At 60.0% G+C, this 21865-nt stretch overlaps 1 protein-coding gene across 4 annotated transcripts in view; it reads left to right on the top strand.

Annotated features, from left to right (window-relative positions):
• GSE1 (Gse1 coiled-coil protein) overlaps nucleotides 1–21658 on the top strand; it is a 102368-nt gene extending 80710 nt beyond the window's left edge. The window contains exons 3-17 of one of the 4 annotated variants that reach the window (XM_064670993.1): nucleotides 6488–6706; nucleotides 10167–10366; nucleotides 11838–12019; nucleotides 12156–12353; nucleotides 12574–12765; nucleotides 13185–13507; nucleotides 13914–14238; nucleotides 15942–16522; nucleotides 17124–17236; nucleotides 17590–17860; nucleotides 17985–18107; nucleotides 18242–18613; nucleotides 19206–19487; nucleotides 19864–19967; nucleotides 20836–21658. In XM_064670993.1, the coding sequence (XP_064527063.1) occupies nucleotides 6488–6706; nucleotides 10167–10366; nucleotides 11838–12019; nucleotides 12156–12353; nucleotides 12574–12765; nucleotides 13185–13507; nucleotides 13914–14238; nucleotides 15942–16522; nucleotides 17124–17236; nucleotides 17590–17860; nucleotides 17985–18107; nucleotides 18242–18613; nucleotides 19206–19487; nucleotides 19864–19967; nucleotides 20836–20970 (3620 nt within the window). In that variant the 3' untranslated portion in view covers nucleotides 20971–21658. The remainder of the gene's footprint in view (nucleotides 1–6487; nucleotides 6707–10166; nucleotides 10367–11837; nucleotides 12020–12155; nucleotides 12354–12573; nucleotides 12766–13184; nucleotides 13508–13913; nucleotides 14239–15941; nucleotides 16523–17123; nucleotides 17237–17589; nucleotides 17861–17984; nucleotides 18108–18241; nucleotides 18614–19205; nucleotides 19488–19863; nucleotides 19968–20835) is intronic. The other 3 variants (XM_064670996.1, XM_064670994.1, XM_064670995.1) reach the window with 3 other exon arrangements.
• Nucleotides 21659–21865: the final 207 nt, after the last annotated feature.

The raw sequence follows: 21865 nt of genomic DNA, 5'->3' as shown, positions 1-21865 counted from the left end.
GCCCTGGATGGGGTGAAGGATGGGGGCTGCACTGTGTAACCTCTCCCTGCCTTTTTGGGATGCAGCCAGGGCAGGTGCTGGGAAATCCCTGGTGCCAGCAAAGTTACCCACCAGCAGCGGGGGGTCCCCTGTGGGCACCCACTCCTGTGATGGGGACAGCTTTTGGCTGTGGACCCCTTTGGCTCTGCTGGGGGTGGCTTGCAGCACCTGGAAGGCAGAGGGGTGGCAGGAGGCATCTGCTCACCTTGTCCTGGCACTTCCTGACTGTGCCCTGCAGTCCCTTCCCCTGGCTGAGTCTTGGCCCCCCACCCTGCCTGCAGGCCCTTGTCCCTGTCTGCAGCCCACTGCCCTTGTCTGTAGCTCCCTGCCCCTGCCTCCCCCTGCCCTTGCCCTGCCTGCCGCCCCCTGCCCCTCTCCGCAGCCCCCCTGCCCTGCCCCTGCCTCCCCCTGCCCCGCCAGGACCTGCCCTGTGCAAGATCCAGCCTGCGTGAAACTCTAATCTCCAATTTTATTCGCTCGGCTCCAGCCGATTTGCATAATCCACATAATCACCCTGGTTTTAATTGCCTACAACTCTGCAGAAAGATCATGTGGTTAAGTGGTAAATCATAATTAGATAAATAATTGGCTTGGCCGCAGCAAGCTGCTTTGTTATACCTGCCATCTGCTGGGCAAGGGCTCCTGCGCCCAAAACAATGCGCTGCTGCCACACGCCTGCGCCAGGCTGGGGGTGTGGGGGCACGGGGACATGGGGCATGGGGATTTGGGGATGGGAGGGCAGCCTGGTTGTGCCGAGCATTGCCCACTCTTGGACTGTGCCATGCCCGGCAGCTGTGCAAGGTTTGGCAGCACTGTGAGATGCCTGGCTCCCTCCCATGTGTTGCCCAACAGCACTGTGGAATGTCCAATGCCACCATGTGGTGCCCTACGGCATCTTGGAATCCCCAGTGACACCATGGAATGCCCAACGGCACTGTGCAAGCTCAGTGGCACCACGAAATGCCCGGCAGCACCATGGAATGCCAAACAGCACCTTGCCCTGCTCAGTGGCACCGTGGAATGCCCAATGGCACCATGGAATTCCACAGTGGCACCATTTAATGCCTGGCAGCACTGTGCAGTGCCCAGGTCTCTCCCAGGTGATGCCCAGCATCCCAGTGCAATGTCCAAATCTCCTCCTCACGATGCCCAGCATCTCAGTTGAATGCCCAGCTCTCTCCCACGTGATGCCTGGCAGCCCCATGGAGCACCAGCACCCCATGAAGCCATGCAGCAGCAGCTGATGCAAAGGGGTGCAGGCTGTACCCCACTTCCCCCAAAGCAGAGGGATCCTTGGAGATGACTGGCACCTGGATCCAGGCATCAGGAGCCAAGAGGAGCTGCCAGCCCAGCCTGGGTGCTGCAGAGAAGCCCAGGGATCAGCAGCATCCTTGGGGCACAGGCACTTGATTTTTGAAGCCCCCAGCTTCGAAATGGGGCAAAAATGGAGCAGAAAGTTGCTTTCAAGTAAATCTTTCACTGTCTGGATTTCCTGTGGGCTGAAAAGGCTCCCACGGCTGGTTGGCCTGGGCTTGGGAAAGCCAGGAAGGGAGAGAAACCATCCGGCATCGCTCCATCCGTGGCCTCTCCCAGCGCTGCGCCCTCCAAACGAGCTCTTATTACTTTGCTTGTTGTTGTTTGCCAGATCAATGGTCCATGGAGGAGTGATCGATGGAGTCCCAGCTGGATAATAGCACCATGTGCCCGGATGCTTGGTGCTGGGCTGGGCTCCACAGGGAGCTCTGAATCCCATCCCTGGCCATGAAGGTGCTCCTTACTTCAGGGGACCCACCCAGATCCCTGCAAGGGGATGGTGGATGCTCCTGGGATGGGTTCTGGGCTCTGCACTGCGCACCTAAAATTGGACAGAGGCTGCACCTGGGGACACCTGGGGACAGCAAATCTGGCCCCCTCCCTTCGTTTTGGCTGCATGCTGGGAGGTGGGGAGGGAGAGTGGGAATGTGGGCTCTGATCGATCAATTAATTAATTAATGGAGTGTGCTGGAGGTGCAGCAGCAGAGCTGCTTTAATGAGGGGTGGAAAACGTGTGGCGGCTCGGCAGGACATCACCAGAAGAGGAGGTGGCCCCTCCTGCCTGTCCTCTGCCTGTCCCCTGCCCGTGGGCTCCCAAGAGGGTGACGGGGTGCGTGGCAGGGGGACGGTGGGCAGGGACGGCGGGCACACGGTGGCCCTGGCCGCCTGCCCTCCATCCTGGGGCTCTGCCTGCTGCATTCAGACAGCGGGGAGGGGGGCTGACAATGTGAGGCCATTAGCATTGAAAATCCATGCAGAGCAGCTGTTCCCGCTCGGAGCATGCAGCTGGATGCGGCTACGGAGCGGGAGCCGAGGTGCTGGGAGAGGGGGGAAAGGCTGAGGGGGGACCTGATCGCCTCAGATCCCTTGGGAAGTCATCCAGAGCAAGCATGGAGGAGCCTTCCAGAGGGCTGGGCCAAGTGGGCTCCATCCCAGCGGCGGTCCTGCAGGCTGGGTGCGGATCCATCCCAGGGGAGGAGGATGCAGGATGCTCGCCTCTCCCCGCTCCCTCGGCCTCCCGCCGCGCTGGGTTTTTTTCCGCTCCATTTGCCAGGGGCTGGAGCTGCTGCCTGATCGTATTTGGTAATAAATTATTAGTTCCAGCACTCGGGAGCCCGGGAGCTCAAAATAGCTGCTGTAAGAGCGGGCGGCTGGTGCAGGTCGAGTTCAATGGCAATCTGCTCCCAAGGGCACTCCATGCTCATTAGGGGCCTTTCAAGGTGCTGGGAAGGGGGCAAGCTGGAGCCAAGGTGCTAAACCTGCCCACTTCCTGTTTCCTGACAGCAGTATCCCCTGCCCAGGGATTTTGGGGTGCTGAGAGCCCATGCCTGCCCCTTGCTGCCCGTTCCTGCCTGCCCGCAGCGGCTGCCGGTGGGTTTTATTTGTCTCCAGCCCCACCAGGCAGCCAGACTGGTTCTGCTCTCGCTGCCGGAGGAGGCTCCCGCTGCCAAAAAACCCGCCAGCATCATCAGGAGCAGATGGAGAGAACATGGCACGCTCCCAGCTCCCAGCTCCCAGCCCTGCGCCGGGGATGCGAGGGGGGCAGGGACACCGCTCCAGAAGCCAGAGGCTTGGGGTCCTGCACTACTGGAGATGCCAAACCCCATGGCAGGTGCCATGTGTGGCACTGTGGGAAGGAGTGGCACAGGGAAGGGTGAGGGGAATATGGCAGTGACCCTGCCATCCCCTCTCCTCCTCCTGCCGGGCAGGGAGCTGCCTGCTCCTGTGGCCAGCAGCCAACGGGCACCGGGAATGCCAGACACTCCCTGTGCCGCTGTGCCTGAGCACATGCTGTGGGAGGGTTGGGGACAGGGTGACACATCACCTGCTTCCCAGTCCCCAGCCTCCCCCATGGCCTCAGCAGGGCCCCAGGTGCCCTGCAGCCCTGCAGCCCCCCCGCCTTGGCACTTTGGAGGGGTACAGGCAGCAGCTGCCCAGGGACAGGTACTTGGGCGTGTCAGCCCTGCACCCCACAGGGCTGGGGGCAGTGGAGGGACAGCCTGCCCTGTTTTGGGGTTCATGTCCCCGCCCCGGTGAGGCAACTGCTGACGTGACCCTGGACTGCTCCAGGCACAGAACTTGACCTGTTTTTCCGCACGGATCTGCCTGCTGGGAAAAGCAGCCGGGGAAGAGCTGAGCAGGCGTGGGGGAGCACCTCACCGTGGGGCATCACGGCGTCCCCAGCCGCCCTCAGGGGTGAGTGGCATCGACACGGCCCCAGCGGCGGGATGCCGGACAGAAGGAGGGACACATTGTGGCCCCACATCCCATCCCCACGTGGATGCTCCTGCCCAGCCAGCTCTCCGTGCCTCAGTTTCCCCAGCTGGCAGCTGACCCTTGGAGCAGTCCAGGGACGCCTGGACAGACGGACGCCAGCACCGTCGGGGCACGGCGGGTGAGCGGCGCTGCTCGGGCCCCAGCCGGGGCGGAGGCGCCGATTTTATCACCGGGAAGAAGCAGCAAAACTGGTTTTGAGCCTGGCTGGGGCAGCGGCACAGCTCAGCCCGGGGGGCACACAAGCTCCCCGCACGCTTCCCGGCGAGCTGCCGGCTCCCAGCTGCCCTGCGCTCTCCTGGCAAATCCCATTGAGATCATGAGTTTGCCGGGAGGCGTTTGGGGCCGCGGGGATCAGCTGAGCATCACACGGGTGATGCCCTGCCGCCAGCCCCGTGCCCGGAGAGCGTGTGCCAGTGAGCTGATCCCACCGAGTGGCTGGCAAAGTGTCTCCAGACATGGATTGGGGCTGGAATGGGGGGGGTTATACCTGGGTTAATAGGTGGGGAGAAGCTGGGGGGCACTGGGAAGTGGTTGGGGATTGCAAAGCTGTGCCCGGGGGTTGTGGGGCTGTGCTGGAAGAATGCAGGGATGTGCCCAGGCTGTGCCTGGGGGATGTGGGACGATGCCCATGGAATGTAGGGCAGTGCCCAGAGCATGCAGGGCTGTGCCCAAGGGTGTGGGGCTGTGCCTGTGAGCTGTGGGGTAATACTTGGGAGACATGGGGCCGTGCTTGGGGAATTCAGGACTGCAGCCAAGAGAGAGTACCAGGCAGTGCCTGGGGGTGCAAGGCTGTGCCTGGGGGGTGCAGGATTGTGCCCAGGGGGTGTGGGGCAGTTCCTGGAGGATGTGTGGCAGTGCCCAGGGGGTGCAGGACTGTGCCCAAGTACATGGGGCTGTGCCTGAGAGCTTTGGGGCAGTGCCTGGAGGATGCAGGGCTGTGCCAAGGGGATGCCAGGCAGTGCCTGGATGATACAGGATTGTGCCTGGGGGATGTAGGGCAGTGCTCAGGGCATGCAGGGCAGCGCCCAGGGAGTTCAGGCTGTGCCTGGGGTGCTGCATCCCCTTTGTATGGTGCATGGGTGCCTGGTGGGGCAGGTATATCCCCGTGCCTTGCTTCTGGGGGGACACCAAGGACTCATCCGGGGGTCCACAAGCTGAAGCAGAGCCCGGGGTGCTGGTGCAGAGCCCGGGGGTGCCGGTGCAGAGCCTGGGGGTGCCGGGGCCAGGCTGGCGTGGCGGGTTGGCTTCCCAGCTGTTCTGGTAATGAATTTACATGAGCCGAGCGTGTCGACAAGGCGGCAGTCAATGGCTGAGAGCACCGGAGTTAATAAATGCTTGTATAATGAGGGCAGAGGGGAACGTGCCGCCGCGCCGGCCGCCTCTCCTGGGGCCGGGGGGCAAAGATTAATCAACGCTGAGTGCCACTCGTGCCCCCCCGGCTCCCGCAGCGCCCGGCGCTCTACCCAGCCAGCCGCTGCCACGGGATGCTCCGGTGTCTCCCGCGGTTATGCTCTACCCACCCACCCTCTATCATGGGATTCTCCAGGTGTTCTGGCGTCATCAATGCCTCCAGCTGCCTCCAGCCCCACTGGGAGTTGGGGAGCTGCCCCGCGACCCTCCCCCACCATCCGCCTGCCCACCTGGGAGCTGGGCTAATTTTAGGCTGGTGTTAATGAAGCTGCTCGGTGAAGTCTATTTTAAGGGCCCTGACATCAGCAGTTGCTGTTTCGGGAGGTGGAGAGCCCTGGAGCAACTGGTGTGACAGCTCGGGGGACACGAGGTGGGCTGCACCTTCCTGCTCAGCTCCTGAACCCCCAGTTTTGGGGGTCACTGTGCCCTGTAGCACCTTGGTGCTTAGGAGTGCAATGAAGGGGATTTCGGGGGGCTGTGGTGAGGATTTGAAGGTGCATTTTGAGGAGCTGGGGGTGCTGTGGTACAGATTTGGGGGTGCAGTGCTGGAGTTTCGGGGTGCAGTGCTGGGGATCCATGGATGCAATATTGGGGATTTGGGGGTGCAATGCTGAGGATCCAGGGATGGAATGGTGGGGATTTGAGGGTGCAGTGGTGGGAACTTGGGGGTGCAATACTGGCAATCCAGGGATGAAATATTGGGGATTTGGGGGTGCAATGTTGTAGATACAGGAATGAAATATTGGTGATTCAGGGATGCAGTGATGGGAATTTGGGGGTGCAATATTGGGGATCCAGGGATGCAGATTAGGGATTTGGGGGTGCAGTGCTGAGCATCCAGGGATACAGTGTGGGGATTTAGGGGTGCAATGGTGACAATTAGGGGTTGCAGCAGTGGTGCTTTGGGTTTTGGCAGTACCATGAAAGTCAGGGGACTGCTTTGCTCTCATCACCTCCATCAGGATGCTGAAGTCCCTGTGTCCCTCAAAACACCCTCTCCCTTACCGTGGGGCCCCACTGAGCCCCCTTGCTCCATTATCCAGGGATTCAGTGGGGCCATGGGATGCCCCCATTGCCTGAACTCGGGGTGCATTTTGGGGTGGTGAACCAGAGGGAAGATCTTGCTCGTCCCACTAGTTGTTCCAGCACTGGGGGTGGAGGGGGGGGGGGAATTGAGAATCCACTCTCCACGTTAGGCCCTGTCTAACCCGGGCTCTCTCATTCACAGGCATGAGCCATGAGCCGAAGTCGCCGTCCCTAGGAATGCTCTCCACTGCCACCCGCACCACCGCCACCGTCAGCCCCCTCACCCCGTCCCCCCTCAACGGCTCCATCGTCCCCAATGGCAGCCCTGCAGCCAGCAGCACTTTGTCCGTCCAGGCAGCACCTTCCTCCAGCTTCGCCGCCGCTCTCCGCAAGCTCGCCAAGCAAGCCGAGGAGCCCCGAGGTAGGGACAGGGACAGGGGACAGGGGGGTGACAAACACCAGTGCCTTTCCCCCTGCCACCACCCGGGAGCTGGTGTTTTCTTGCCATTTCCCAACTAATGTCTTTCCCCGGCGCCGTGTCTCGAGGGGGCAGTTTAGAAATTCAATTCAGCCAGAGTAATCCAAATGCCGGATCACTCACCATAGCCTGGGAGAAAGCCCGGGAGAGAGCAGTGTGGGGGGAAAAACAGCCCTGCTCCCTCCCACCGCGCTTCACCCAAATGCTGTTTCTTTCCAGAGGTTCCCTCAAATTTGCTCCTTCCTCAAATTCCATGACTAAACAGCAAATTTGAGCTCACCAGGACGTCCCCGTCCCTTGTCACCCATATCCTCCATCACGCCCCCCTCTCTGCACAGATGTGGGGTGATGGGATGTGAGGTAGTTCTGGAGCACCACGTGGTCCCCATTGCCACAGGGAGCATGTCCCATGGGAATTGCCAGGGCTGTCCCATATACAGAAGGGGAGGCAGCCAGTCCCCAGGCTGTGAAGTGTTTCACCAGGAGGCTGCTGGCATCATCAGTTTGGAATGAAATAGGATTTATCCATGGCATTTGCATTGGTGGGTGCTCCCCTTGGGTCACTGCCCACCACCCGGGCACTTTGATCCCTGGAGAAGACACTCAACCCCTTTGAAAGGGATTTTTAGCAAGGTCTTTTTGGAAGACCCTCTTTAAAAGACCCTTTTAACAAGGCCCTATTGGGACAAGCCTTTTTCCAAGACCATTTTTTCAAGGCTCTATTTGGGAAACCCTTTTTTTAGAAAGACCGTCTGCAAGACCCTCCTCGTAGCCCCCCACCAGCCCCCAAAAGCCCCATCACAGCCGTGACCTGAAGCATCAGCTGCTCCCAAGGAAGCATGTGGGGACACCAGGTCCCTGTGAACTGAGGGGACCATGTCTTGGTGATGTTTCATCCTGGCTGGGAACTCCTGGTTCTCCCCAGCTGCCTCCTCTGGAACCCATCTGCTTCCTTTGGGGCAATCGACTGGGTTTGGGGGATTATTTTGCTTTTTCTTCCCCCCCGGCACCCCACAGCTCATGCCCTCCCAATACTGCTCAGCCCATCCCAAAGCACGTCATCAGGTTTGAGCATGGATTTCATGGCACTGGGGAGAAGCAGTAACATTCCCTTTGGATTTTCCCTTAACACATGCATAGTTTGTTTGCAAAACCCCCCTGCCCTCGCCCATCTGGGTGCCCCAAGTGGCCCATCCTGGAGGTTTTTAATTGGTGTGGGTTTGGGGGTGTGCTGGGAAGGAGGTTTTTCTCCATGCAATGGCTTTTAGCACCAGGAAATTAATGGCTTTGCACCAAAATCCTCACCCACTTCCCACAACAGGAGATACTCACCCCTCTTCCCACTGTGGGAGATGCTTTGCCATAGTAGTAGTTGCCAGCTATGGGGTGATGCCAACAAGATCCACCCAAGATTACTGTCTTTTTTCTGGCTTTATGGACTCACAGTTCTGCCGGGGCATCTGTTAGGGATGTCCCACTGTCCCACAGCGCCCCAAACTGCTGGGGCTCATCCTAACTGACCCCATCCCAGCAAAGCCCCATGAAACCGCCACCTGCCCAGGGGCTCCTTCCAGCAAAGCCCCACGAAGCCACTGCCTGCCCGGGGGCTGCTGCGTCTTGTCCTGCCCCAGGCTGTCCGCAGGGTGGGTTTTATTCCACCCTCCCTTCCCTTCTTTTTTCCCTGTTCTCCGTCAGGGTCTCAGCTGTTAATTACATTTGCCTGTCAGCCCGGGCTGCTAATCTGCTATCGCCGAGCGGGAAGCGGGAGGTCAGAAAACAAAGGTGACACCATCACACTGTGCCTCTTGTCATCTCCAATCCAGATTAGTTTCATTGACTAACTCCTGGCTGAATACCACCAGTTAATTATAACGATCACAAACCCTCCCGTTTAAAGCCACACAGCGAGAATTAAGGTTCTGAAGTAAGACTTTAGCTTCATTAATTGCCGGGCTCATTGTGATGGTATTGATTGTTAACGCTATCGCGTGGTGAGTAATGGCTTCCCAGCTCAGAGGGGATTAGGCTGCTAATTGTTGTTGGCCTTGCGCTGACAAGATAGACTTCAGTGGGTGTCAAATCCGTGTGGCGGCCTCCTTTGTCGGGGACAGCCTTTCTCCTTCCCCCAGCCTTGCTGCTCTTCAAATGAAAGCGATTCGGAGCGACTCGGGAATAATTAATACAGGAGGGCGGCCGGCAGTGGGATGCTCCGCTTGGCCTCTGCTCCGCCGAGCATCCTTCCCGCTGAGAATCCTTCTGGAGCATCCTTCCCACCCAGCATCCTTCCCGCTGCCTGGGGATGCTCCTGCCTCCCCGTGGCATTCCTGACCTTGCTTCTTCCTGGTGTTCCGCTGTCACAAGGATGGCGAGGGGATGGAGGTGGGTTGCAGGGTCACAGGGTGAGGGAGCAGCTGCTGGCAGTCTCGGGGGAGCCGGCTGGTGTGCTCACAGGGCGAGGAGCTGGCATGCACACTCAGGGGAGTGGGCTTGCACACCTGAAAGCTGAGGAGACACCTTGCACACTCAGGGGAGCCAAGGCCACTCTCAGTGCCAGGCTCGGTGCCAGAGGGAGCATTGCTGTCAGCTCTCTGATGGCATCCTGTGGTGACCATGGGCCACTCCTCACTCTCCAAAGGCTGATCCCTGCTGGTATGCCAGAATCCTCCCCCTGACCCAGACTCCAGGCTGGAGGGAGCAGGGTTTGGGGGGTCAGAGCCCCCCAGGCTGCCTGGCTGGGTTTGAGGATTGGACAGCATTCCATGGAGCAGACGCCAGGCACTGTGTGCCCTGGTTAATGTGGAATTTGTATTTCTGCTCCATCTCTGCTTTTCCCACTTTCTGTTTTAACTCCATTTCCATTTCTCCATTTGGAAATATGGCCAGCATCCCTGGGGTGGGGATAATGTAAAATACAGATGTATTATGCAAATAAGGCCAAAGCTTTGCTCAAGGGTTTTGGGGAGTCACTCCATCCCAGTGTCTCCGGGTACCCTGGCTTGTGCATAGAAACTTTTGCAGCTGGATTAAGGAGTCTTTGGGTTCAGCTTGGGAAGATGTGGCTATCTGGGGTTGTCATCTCATTGGTGTCACTTGTGCCAAGGGGCTTTATGAGACTAGTGGGATTGGAAGCCACTATTAAGGAGAAAGAGGGTACCCATCCCACTATGTGGGGTGAAGCCCTTTTGCACCAGTGGGAACCTACCGTGGTACAGGCTCCCTGGGAACCCCAGGATGGGAGGATGAGGGTCCAGTCTGGGCATCTGGTGGGATGCTGACCACCCTGCGAGCATCCCTGGTCCCTGCAGTGGGGCATCCTGTCAGGAGTGGCTCTGTTGTTTTTGGAGGGTGCCTTCATCTGGCTCACTGCTGTGTTTTCCCAATTCATTTTAATTTTTAATTTCAGGGTCCTCACTAAGCAGCGAGTCGTCCCCAGTCTCCTCACCAGCCACCAACCACAGCTCCCCCGCCAGCACCCCCAAACGTGGCCCCATGGGCCCCATCATCGTGCCCCCGGGGGGGCACAGCGTGCCCAGCACGCCGCCCGTCGTCACCATCGCCCCAACCAAGACGGTCAACGGGGTCTGGAGGAGCGAGGGCAGACAGGTATGGCTGTGTTTGTTGGGTGCCCAGCCCCCTCAAAGGTTGGAGGGTGTGATTGTGATCTGCGCTGCTCCTGAGGGATCACAGGGCTGCCCCCCACTATGTCCCTTCTCCTCCCCGTGGTGTCCCCGAGCTGCTGTAGTCACCAGGGCTGCCATGTCCCCGCGCTGCCATGATTCCTGGGCTGCCATCATCCCCGGGCTGCCATCCAGAGGGGAGCTCGAGGAAGAAGGAAGCGCGGGGAGGGGGGGGGAGCGGCTAATTAAGAAGCATCGTTAGTGGTTCTCCTCTCCTCCGCATGCTACAAGCAGATTCCCGGGGGGATTATGCCACTTGGAAAGACTAATTAAACCACAAAGCGGAGAGAGGCAAGGGTAGGGGATGCAAAACGCCGAGGGCGGGGGAGGAAAATAAATGGAACTCGATCGCCGGGCGCTCGGTGGGGTGTGTGGGGTGTCCGGGTGCTCCCCACCCCCGTGTCCCCCCGTGTCCCCCCCGTGCCGCCTCTCCCCGGCGCGGGGGTAACCGAGCGTGGTTATTGTGTGGCAGAGCCGCGCTCGCAGCGTGACGCCCCGAGACGGGAGGTAATTGGAGCAGAGCCTGGCACGCACAATGAGCCTGCTCCGTGCAGGCGGCAGAGGTGGCGGGGAGGGGGGGACACGGCGCCCTTTGTGCCGGCCGTGGTGACCTTGGGGCTGTCCCTCATGGCTGGGGACCTGCGACTTGCCCTGGAGGGTCTGCGGAACGGGATGGGATGGGATGGGACGGGGAGGGATGGACAGGGTGGGGGATGCTGTGGGTGTTGCCATCCTCCTGCTGAGCTGCTAAACACAGAAGGTGCAATGAAAAAGAATCAATTTTAAACCCAAGCTTGCCTTGCTGGGGGCCCCCCCTTAAGTGTCAGACACTGCAGGCTCCCTTGCCACCTCAAGTGGTCCCCATTGCTGGGGGGTGCCTCCACAGCTGGAGGGAGAGACCATCCTGGCACTGGGGATGAGAGCTGATGGGAGACGGCTGGGGCCCCATGTCAGGGTGGGGGTGTTGATGCCAGAGGGGAGCTGGGAGGATTCCAGGCTGACCCCTGGGTTATGGCTGCTATCAAAGCCTGGCTGGATTTCCCCTGCCTGTGTCCTCCCCGGATGATTAATGGTTCTGGAGAACAAAGCAGCCCATAAATCTCCAGGCAGGTAATGGGTGTCCTGCCCTCAGCTCTTCTCAGGCTTCAGCACCCCCTTTCCCACTGATGCCCCCCTAGTGTAGCCCCCCAGACCCTAACACCCCTCCAGCTGCACTTCCAAAGCCTAGATGCAGGAGGATGCTCTGATGGAACTGGTGCCAGTCAGGGATCCCTCTGAGCACACTGGGAACCCACTGGGGGTCTCTGGGTAGGGACACAGCAGGGACACTCCATCCTTGTGGGATCTCTGCCATCCCCTAATGCCCACCTTGGCATTCCTGCCCCTTTGCCTTCCAGCAGGAAGCAGGGTCACGAGGCAGCAGCAGCAGCGCCGGCCGTGAGCGCCTCATCTCGGAGCCCCCACTCACACAGGAGAAAGCAGGGGGTCCCACCGTCCCCTCTCACCTCCTGGGGACACCCTACTCCTTCGGGCTGCCCCCCAGCTCCGTGGTCCAGGACTCCCGCTTCCCACCTCTCAAGTGAGTCTGGTCAGAATGAATGGAGGGTGGGGGGTTGCAGGGTGCAGGTGTCCCCTGTGAGCTCTTGTCCCATCCTGGGGAGTCACATCTCCCCAGGGGGGCAGGGTGGAATGGTGACCATCTCCCTACCCCCCAGCCTGCAGCGGCCGGTCCACCACGTGGTGCCTCCCAGCGCGGTCACCGAGGATTACCTGCGGAGCTTCCGTCCCTACCACACGGCCGAGGACCTCCGCATGTCCTCCCTGCCGCCCCTCGGCCTCGACCCGGCCACCGCCGCCGCCTACTACCACCCCAGCTACCTGACACATCACCCCTTCCCACATCCTGCCTTCAGGTGGGCACCTCAGGACCTCGGGATCCCAGGGAAATGCTGAAGGAGGAGCCTTGTGGGCTGGGGAACTGGGAGAGTGATCCACAAAGGATGTTTGGGCTGCACCGGGGGGCATTTTGAGGCTCTCTCAACACCTTCTCCCAGCAGAAGGCGGCCCCCATCCAGCTTCCACGTGGGGAACTGGGGGGTTCTTTGGCCCTCCTGAGCATCCCTGTCTTCCCAGGATGGACGAGTCTTACTGCCTGTCGGCACTGCGGTCCCCCTTCTACCCGCTGCCAGCGCCGGGCTCGCTGCCGCCCCTGCACCCCTCGGCCATGCACCTGCACCTCTCGGGGGTGCGGTATCCCCCCGAGCTCTCCCACTCCTCCCTCTCCGCCCTCCAGTCCGAGCGCATCTCCAGCCTCGCTGCCGAGAGGTACGGAAGGGCTGATGGGTGGGGGTGATGGTTTTGAGGTGCTCCAGGGGATGCTGATAGGTGACCAGGGGTGGGTTTGGGGTGCTCCAGGGGATGCTGACAGGTGGCTGGGGGTTGGCTGGGGGGTGCTCCAGGGGCACTGACAGGCATCTGGGGATTTGGGAGTGTTCCAGAGGATGCTGACAAGTGACTGGGGGTGGTTCAAGGGTGCTCCAGGGGATTCTGACAGATGACCAAGGGTTGTTTGGAGGTGCTTTGGGGAAAATGTGCACGTCTGGGAGTACTCCAGGGAATGCTGACAGGCATGGGGTGGGGCTTGGGGGTGTTCTGGGGGATGGTAACAGGCATCTGGGGGTGGGTTTGGGGTGCTCCAGTGGATGTTTGGGGTTGGTGCTTTTCTTATGGGCTTTTCTTTGCAGGCTGCAAATGGATGAAGAGCTGCGGCAGCGGGAGCGGGAGCGGGAACGGGAGCGGGAGAAGGAGCGGGAGCGAGAAGCCGACCGGGAGCGGGAGAAGGAGAGGGAACGGGAGCGGGAACGGGAGAAGGAGCTGGAACGCGAGCGGGAAAAGGAGCGGGAGCGGGAGCTGGAGAGGCAGCGGGAGCGTGCCCGGGAGAAGGAGCTGAGCATGGTGAAAGCCATGGAGGGGCCCTTCCTCCCCGTGGCAGAGCTCCACGGGCTGCGGGGGCACCCGGCTGAGGAGCGGGGCAAACCAGTGGAGCCACTGGCCCCCGGCAGACCAGGTAACATCCCCATGGGTGGCACTGGATGAGTTGCTGCCTTTGGCACAGCTTGCCTTGGTCCCCTCTCCCCTCCAGATGGCAAAGCCACGGCGGACCGTGGCCCTGGGAGGTGGCTGGGGGTGGAGCTGGGCTCTCCTGGCTGCCAGCTTGCTTTGCCAAGAGCCCAGCTGCAGTGGCTCGGAGCAGCAGCACGGTGCCTGTGCCATCTGACTCGGTCTGGGTGGTACCTTGCCCGGTGCCGTGCATGCTGGTTGTGAGAGGGCAGCACCCTTTGCTGAGCTCCAGCCCCACAGCTCTGGGTCCCTCCTGCCCACAGGGGTGCTCACCCCAAAATTCCCTGATAGCCACCCATGGGTATCCCCCTCTTTCCCTGCCCTGACTCTCCATCACCTCTTTTCCAACACAGACAAACTCAAGGACTCGGTACTGCCGACGCCGAAGCCCATCCAGCACCCCCTGCACCCACCACCGGGCTCCCACCACCCAGTTCCCAGCCTTATCCCCAACCACAGCGTGTTCCCACTGCCGGGGAGCAGCGCGGCCACGGCACTGCTCATCCACCGCACCAACGAGGAGGAGAAGTGGCTGGCCCGGCAGCGCCGGCTGCGCCAGGAGAAGGAGGATCGGCAGTCCCAAGTCTCGGAGTTCCGGCAACAAGTACTGGAGCAGCACCTGGACATGGGGCGTGTCCCAAGCCAGCCTGAGCCCGAGCACCGGCCTGAGCATCCCAGGTAGGGATGATGCCAGCCCTGCTCCAGGGATGGAGATTCCCCCTTAAACTGAGCTGCATTTTCCCATGTTGCAGCTTTCTTTGCTGTAATATCCATATCTTAAACTGGGGAGGGACTTTGGACAAGGGTATGGAATGATAGGACAAGGGGGAATGGCTTTAAATGGAAAGAGGGCAGGTTTAGATTAGATATTGGGAAAAAATTCTTCCCTGTCAGAGTGGTGAGGCCCTGGCACAGATTGCCCAGAGAAGCTGTGGCTGCCCCATCCCTGGAAGTGTTCAAGGACAGGTTGGACAGGGCTTGGAGCAACCTGGTCTAGTGGAAGGTGTCCCTGCCCATGGCAGGGGGTGGAACAAGATGAGATTTAAGGTCCCGTCATCGCAAAGCACCGAACCATTCCATGGTGCTGTGATATGATGATCTATAAGTTTTCTATGATGATCTATAAGTTTTCCCCCTAACCCATGGCTGTACCCACAGAGTTGTAGGTAGCTCTGCCCCCTTCCCAGGTATCCATCACCCCACTGCCGCACCCCTTGCTCCTCACACATCCCTGTGAGCCAAAGCCATGGTGTCCAGGCTGGCACCAGCAGGTCCCTGCCAGGCGGTGCCAGCCAGGCCGGCTGTGCTGGCAGCGTCCAGCATTCCCGGTGCCCGACATCTGCGCGGCGGCAGGCGAAGAGCCCAGGAGGTGGCCGGGGGCCAGCGGCGAGTGGCCAGGTGCTGCCCAGCCACCGGCACTGCTAATTGCATCTCCCCCTTCCCGTGCAGCGGAGCCAGACACTGGGATGCCTCGTTTAGGGGGCACCTGTGCTGAGCCTGGGCAGTTTGGGGGGGCAGCAGAGCGTGCCTGCACCCCGTGGTTGATTGACAGGGGCTGGCTCGCCCCCGTTGCTGAGCGCTTAAGCAGTGCAGGCTCATCCAGCCAGCTCTGCCGCCTGCTCCCTTTGTTATTTTTGGGTATCCAGGGGATTAGTGCGGCTCATCAAGGATAATAAGGAGCGGATCATGGGGCGGCACAAAGGCGAGTGCCCGCTGCAGGCTCCTTTCCCCATCCGCTCCTCCCACCCCTACGGGAGAGGAGGCAGCAAGGTCACCCCGAAACACCTGCAGCCGGGGATGCTCCATTCCCATCCTTATCCCACATGCAGTGGGGAGGGAGAGGGACTGATCCCAGAGGGCAGGTGGTGCTCTCCGCCGGCGGTGACACGATGGCGGCGGTGACACGATGGCGGCTGAGCTGAACCCGCTGCTCCGTGTGCGGAGCTCCAGGGCGCTGGAGCGGAAAAGCGTTAAATGCACAGCTTGGGCACATGAAATATTTATCCTGCTAACGGGCTGGCTCCGGCTCTGGCTGTCAGAGAAGGGCTGCACTGGGGCACTGCCCTGGCTGCCGGGGCTGTGCCAGGACTAGTGGATCTCTTGTCCCCACATGGGGGTCAAGCCTGGGGTCTCTTGCCTGGCACCCTGGGGATGCAGCCACGTCCCTGCCCAATCCTCCCACGCACATCCTTAACTCTGCCGCCATCCCTCAGGTTGGTGGCACAGGAGGGGACGAGTATGGCAGCCCCACATGCAGAAACCCTTCTGGGCAGCCCTAACTGGCATATTTCTTCCCTAAAATCCCCTGGCGCTGGAGTGCTGCCAGCTCTCCAGTGGTGGTGCCGGCTCCTCACCTCTCCGGTCCTTTCATCTCCCTGCAGGTCGGGATCGAGCCGCCACGAGCCAAGCAGCCGGGAGCCAGGGCAGCACTTCGGTGGGCCCCCACCACTCATCTCCCCCAAACCCCAGCACCACCCTGTCACCACGTCCCTCTGGAACCCCGTCTCACTGATGGAGAACCCCCCCGATCCCCCGCGGCGCCTCCCTGAGCCCCATGCCCTCCACGGCCACCCGACCCCCTTCGAGCCCAGCCGTCAGGGCATCCCGCTGGTAAAGGTGGAGAGGGTCTTCTGCCCCGAAAAGCTGGAGGAGGGGGCAAGGAAGAGGGATGCTCTGGAGAAATATCCCCTGGGACGGGAGCCTGGTGCCCCGGAGCACGGGGGCTTCACCCACACCCCCTTCCTAGCTGAGCTGGAAAAGTCCACTCAGAGCATCCTGAGCCAGCAGAGACCCCCGGCCACCCCCTTCCCTGAGGCCACCAAGCCCAGCTCGCCCTACCGGCCCCCCCAGCCCCGCGCCCAGGACCCCATGTACATCTACGACGAGTTCGTGCAGCAGCACCGCAGGCTGGTCAGCAAACTGGACCTGGAGGAGCGCCGGCGGCGGGAGGCCCGGGAGAAAGGTGAGGGACCGGGGATGCCGCCACTGGCACTGGGACCTGGTGACGGGGGAGCGGCCAGGGGGTCTCCCGGGGATGCCGCTGCTCCTGCATCCGAGTGGCTTGGTAAACCCTCCGCTCCAGACATGCCCAATTAATAAATGATGAACTGAGGCTAATAAGTGGGTTTTAAATATTAATAGGACTGCGCGAGCAAGGAGAACAGTGGTGAGGAGGAGATGGAGTGCTTGTGGGGGGCTGGTGTTGCTCTCCCCCCTCCATTGGGTTGTGGGGCTTAGCCACAGCCTCCCCCCGGCCCTACCCCATTGACCCCTTGCCACCCATCCCATAGCCATGCCAAGCAGGGACACAGGGGCGGGCGATGCCCGCCAAGGTCCCGTGGCTGCTGGAGGGGGGACAGGGCTCCATTGAGTTGCACTTCCCGTCCTGCTGGGCCCCACACTGGACCCCCACTGCTCCCCCCTGACATCCCACCCCACTGCACCAGCACCCTGATGCACCCCCATCCCCAGTGGGGTCCCAATGAGTTCCAGAAGATTTCCTGGGATCCCCAGAAGGTCCCTGTGGTGTCCCCAGTCTCAGGGCAGCCTCTCCCCATCCCCAGGGTACTACTATGACCTGGACGACTCCTGTGATGACAGCGATGAGGAGGAGGTGCGGGCCCATCTCCGCTGCGTGGCTGAGCAGCCTCCGCTGAAGCTGGACACGTCCTCTGAGGTACTGATGGCACTCCCTGTCCCCTCCTGGTCCCCCTGTCCCTCCATGTTCTCTGGAGGAGCAGCCCCTCCTCAGCACCAGCTCCCAGTGTTGTGCTGAAGCCACCATCTTCAGCTGGCTGCAGAGGCACTGGAGGGTTAGGGATAGGGATGGGGATGGCGATGGAGGTAGGGAATGGAGATGAGAATGGGGATGGGGATGAGGAGGGGGATTGGAATGGGGATGAGGGTAGGGATGAGGATGAGGATGGAAACAGGAATGAAGATGAGGATGGGAATGGGGATGAGGATGGAGATGAGGATGGGGATTGTTCCGGGGATGACCCTGCTCTGCTCTCCCCCTTATCGCCCCAGAAGCTGGAGTTCCTGCAGCTTTTTGGCCTCACCACGCAGCAGCAGAAGGAGGAACTGCTGAGCCAGAAGCGGCGCAAACGCCGGCGGATGCTGCGGGAGCGGAGCCCTTCGCCGCCCACGGTGCAGAACAAGCGCCGCACGCCCTCCCCGCACCTCCCGCTCTCCACCCGCTACAGCCCCGATGAGATGAACAACAGCCCCAACTTCGAGGAGAAGAAGCGCTTCCTCACCATCTTCAACCTCACACACATCAGCGCCGAGAAGAGGAAAGGTAACAGCCATGCCCCGTGCATGCCCGGGGCCGGGCCCCGCTCCTTGGTTTGGGGGTGCCACAGAGGGGTCCTGCCTGGGCCCGTGAGCTTGCTCTGCTGAGCAGAGGCTACACTAAACCTCAGCTTCCCATGCCACAGACAAGGAGAAGCTGGTGGAGATGCTCCAGGCCATGAAGCAGAAGACCACGCCGGCCGCCGTGGTGGTGAAGAGCTCCCCGCGGGACAGCCCTAATGCCCCGACCACTGGTAAGCACCCCAAGTCCTTCCCTGGCTCTCGGCTGGCTGGGAGCATCCCCTTCCTGCTGGGATGAGGGCCACAGCTTTGCCTTGATGGGCACACGGAGTCTTGACTGCAGCTGTCGCTCCTCCTCTTCCCAAAGAGCCACCGGTGCCGCCGCTGCTGCTGGATCCGGATAAACCCGTGGGCATCGCTGTCTCCGTGCCGGAGGTGCCAAAGACAGGGGAGCCTGGCAGGTTAGACCAGCTGAGACCCCAGGACCTACCAAGGACCAAGGAGTTGGGCACTGCACTGGTGGAGAAGCCCCGGCTGAGTGATGGGCACCCCGGGAAGAAGGCACTGAGCATCCTCAGCTATGTCAGGGGTCCCCTGCCCAAGGACATCCCAGTGCCACTGTCTCACAGCATGAACGGCAAGAGCAAGCCCTGGGAGCCCTTCATTGCCGAGGAGTTCGCCCATCAGTTCCACGAGTCAGTGCTGCAGTCCACGCAGAAGGCATTGCAGAAGCACAAAGGTAATGGGAAGCACAGATCACAAAATCCCAGGATCACTGAGGTTGGAAAAGGTCTCCGAGATCACTGAGTCCAACATGTGACCGATCCCCACCTTGTCACCCAGCCCAGAGCACTGAGTGCCACGTCCAGTTGTTCCTTGGACACTTCCAGGGATGGGGACTCCACCACCTCCCTGGGCAGCCCTTTCCAGTATTTAGGAACCCTTTCAGTAAATTCTTCCTGATGTTCAGAAAAAAAAGCAGGAATATGGGAAGCTAGCTGGGTGTCACTGCTATAGCACCCTGTTGTCCCACCACCAGGGTTCGTCACCAGCAACCTCGTTGCTGGAGCATCCCCAGAGCTCATTTATGAAGCTAAAAATAAGGTGCTTGGATAACCCAGCTCCAACCCCCCCAAACTCATTGAATTCAATGAGTGAGATAAATAAAGCTACTGCAGTGCATGGGGAGTGATGAAAACCCATGAAAAACACTGTAGCCCCCCAAAAGACCTGGTAGGGTGGAATTAAAGCCTTGAGAGGAGCATCCCTCTTGGAGGGCAGCACTGGGGGGCGCAGGGAATGGGCGGGGGGCTGACTCTGGTTGCCCACAGGGGGGACGGCGGCGCTGACGGCGGAGCAGAACCACAAGCTTGACGCCTCCATCCACTACAACATCCCGGAGCTCCAGGCGTCCACCCGCCTGGCCGGGCCCCCCCACAACGGCACGGCCGAGGGGCCCCTGCCCCACCGGGCACTGCCCCCGCTGCCCCGCGACTCGGCCTCTGAGGAAGAGGACGAGGAGGAGGAGGAGGAGGAAGAGGAGGAAGACTACCCCAGGCCCAAGTGGCAAGGGATCGAGGCAATTTTTGAAGCTTACCAGGAACATATAGAAGGTAGGGGGGCGGGGTGGGCCACGGAGGGTAAACCCCAACTTTGTGCCTCTGTTTCCCCTCGGGGGCATCTCTGGTTCCTGCTGGGATGGGCTGGGGAAGCACTGGTGGATCTCCAGCACTGCAGGAGCAGCATGAAAGCGACAGGCACTGGTGAAAAGTGATCTATATGTGAAAAATCAGTGTATTCACGACTGTCCAGCATCCTCCCAGTGGGACCCAGAGGTTCCCTGTGGGCAGTGCAGGGGCTGGGGATGCTCTGGGGTGCTGGAGACAATCACTGCTGGCTGGGCAGAGCCTTGATCAGGGCTGGCATCCTCTGTGCCAGGCCTGGAGCCAGAGGAGCCGGTGCTCAGCCCCTCTCCCTTGGATCTTGCAGAACAAAACCTGGAGCGCCAAGTGCTGCAGACGCAGTGCCGGCGGCTGGAGGCCCAGCACTACAGCCTGAGCCTGACGGCGGAGCAGCTGTCGCACAGCATGGCAGTGAGTGGGCACGGGCACCCTGTCCTCCTGGGCTCTGAGGGCTGCCCAGTCCTCCTGGGCATCTGGCCTCTGCGGGGTCCTCAATCCTCCTGGGCACTGGGCTTCTGAGAGAGACCCGTCCCTGAGGCACCCAATCCTCCTGTACCACATCCATCCCTGCAGTGCACATCTCTGCAGTGTTGCAGTGCCCATTCCCTGAAGTGCCCCATCCCTCGTAGTGCCCCCTACCCTATTCCCCTCACCCTGTGCCACAGGCAACCACATTCCCCTTGGGGCATCCAGGCAAGTCCAGAACTCCACAAGGGATCCCAATCCCTGCAGTGCCCAATCCCTACAGTACTCATCCCTGCAGTGCCTTTTCCCTGCAGTGCGCCATTACCTTCAGTGTCCATCCCTTTGCAGTGCCCATTCCTGCAGTGCCTTTTCCCTGCACTGCCCCATCCCCTGCGGTTCCCATTCCCTGTAGTGCCCATTCCTGCGGTATCCAAACCCTGCAGTGCCCATCCCTGCGGTATCCAAACCCCGCAGTGCCCATCCCCGCACTGCCCCTTCCCTGCACTGCCCCTTCCCTGCACTGCCCCATCCCCTGCTGTGTCCCATCCCCTGCTGTGTCCCATCCCCTGCTGTGTCCCAAACCCTGCACTGCCCATTCCCTGCAGTTCCCATTCCCTGCAGTTCCCATTCCCTGCAGTTCCCATTCCCTGCAGTTCCCATTCCCTGCAGTGCCCCATCACCTGCTGTGTCCCAAACTTTGTGCTTCCCATCCCCTGCAGTGCCCCCCACCCTATTCCCAAGGCACCCCACATCCACTGCTGCACGAGCACTCCGTGCTGCCCTCTGACCATTCCCTGTCCCTGGCTGCCCACAGGAGCTGAGGACCCAGAAGCAGAAGATGGTGTCGGAGCGGGAACGCCTGCAAGCCGAGCTGGATCACCTGCGGAAGTGCCTTGCCTTGCCTGCAATGCAGTGGTCTAGGGGTTATTTCAAGGGGTATCCCAGGTGACGCTCCTTGGGCCAGGCCGAACATATAGTCTAGAAATAATAATCTATTTTATTACCTTGAATATTTAATATTTTTCACTGGGAGGTTTGAAGCTAAAAAAATAAAATTGAAAAAAAAAAAAAAAGAACATTAATAATAAAAAGAAAAAAAAAAAAAAGAAGAAATAAATAAATAAATAAACGGAGAATGTGCCATGCATGAAGCAAAGGAGCACGGGAGCCGGGGAGCCCATCCCACGGCCAGCAGCCCCCAGCCTGTCCCCTCCTCTGGGGAGGGCCACGGCGCTGCAGCCCCCCCCCCTCCACCCACCCACACTTTATAACGCTCATTTTTTTGTTGGTTCTTTTGGTTTTTTTCTAAAAAAAAAAAAAAAAAAAGACAATTAAAGTCTCCACCGACAACACTAAAGCTGGCGGAGCCCCACGGGGCCGGGTGCTGCCGAGCCCCCTGCTCCCGGCACGGCACCCCCATCCCGGGGTTTCCACTGGAAATGCACTTCGCTATCAAAAAATAAAGTCAATAAACTGGTTGAAGGTCCCTTTTTGTTCCTGGTTGGCGGGGAAGGGGCAGGGACACGCGTGGGGTCACCTTGTCACCCTGGCTTTGGGACTGAATAGTCAAAAAAGAAAAAAAAAGGTGCTTCAGCCTTGTACTGTGTATATATATTAAAAAACAACAAAGTTTTGTATGTTTTTATTGCTTTAATTATTGTTATAAAAAGCTTGCCTTTTTTTTTAATATGTTTCTGCTTTTTTTTTTCTTTTTCTGTTTCCCCTTCTCCCTCCCTGTTTTTATTTTCTTTCTGGTTTTGGTTTTTTTTTTTTTTGGCAAAAGGATTAACTTGCTTTTAGTGTTTGTACTGCTGCTGGTCAGGCCAGAAAAGATATTGAAGTGT

Source organism: Pseudopipra pipra, chromosome 14 (genome assembly GCF_036250125.1).
Source record: "Pseudopipra pipra isolate bDixPip1 chromosome 14, bDixPip1.hap1, whole genome shotgun sequence".
NCBI classification, from domain to species: Eukaryota; Metazoa; Chordata; class Aves; order Passeriformes; family Pipridae; genus Pseudopipra; species Pseudopipra pipra.
Note: the sequence above shows the minus strand (reverse complement) of the source record. Positions and strands in the feature narration are given on the sequence as shown.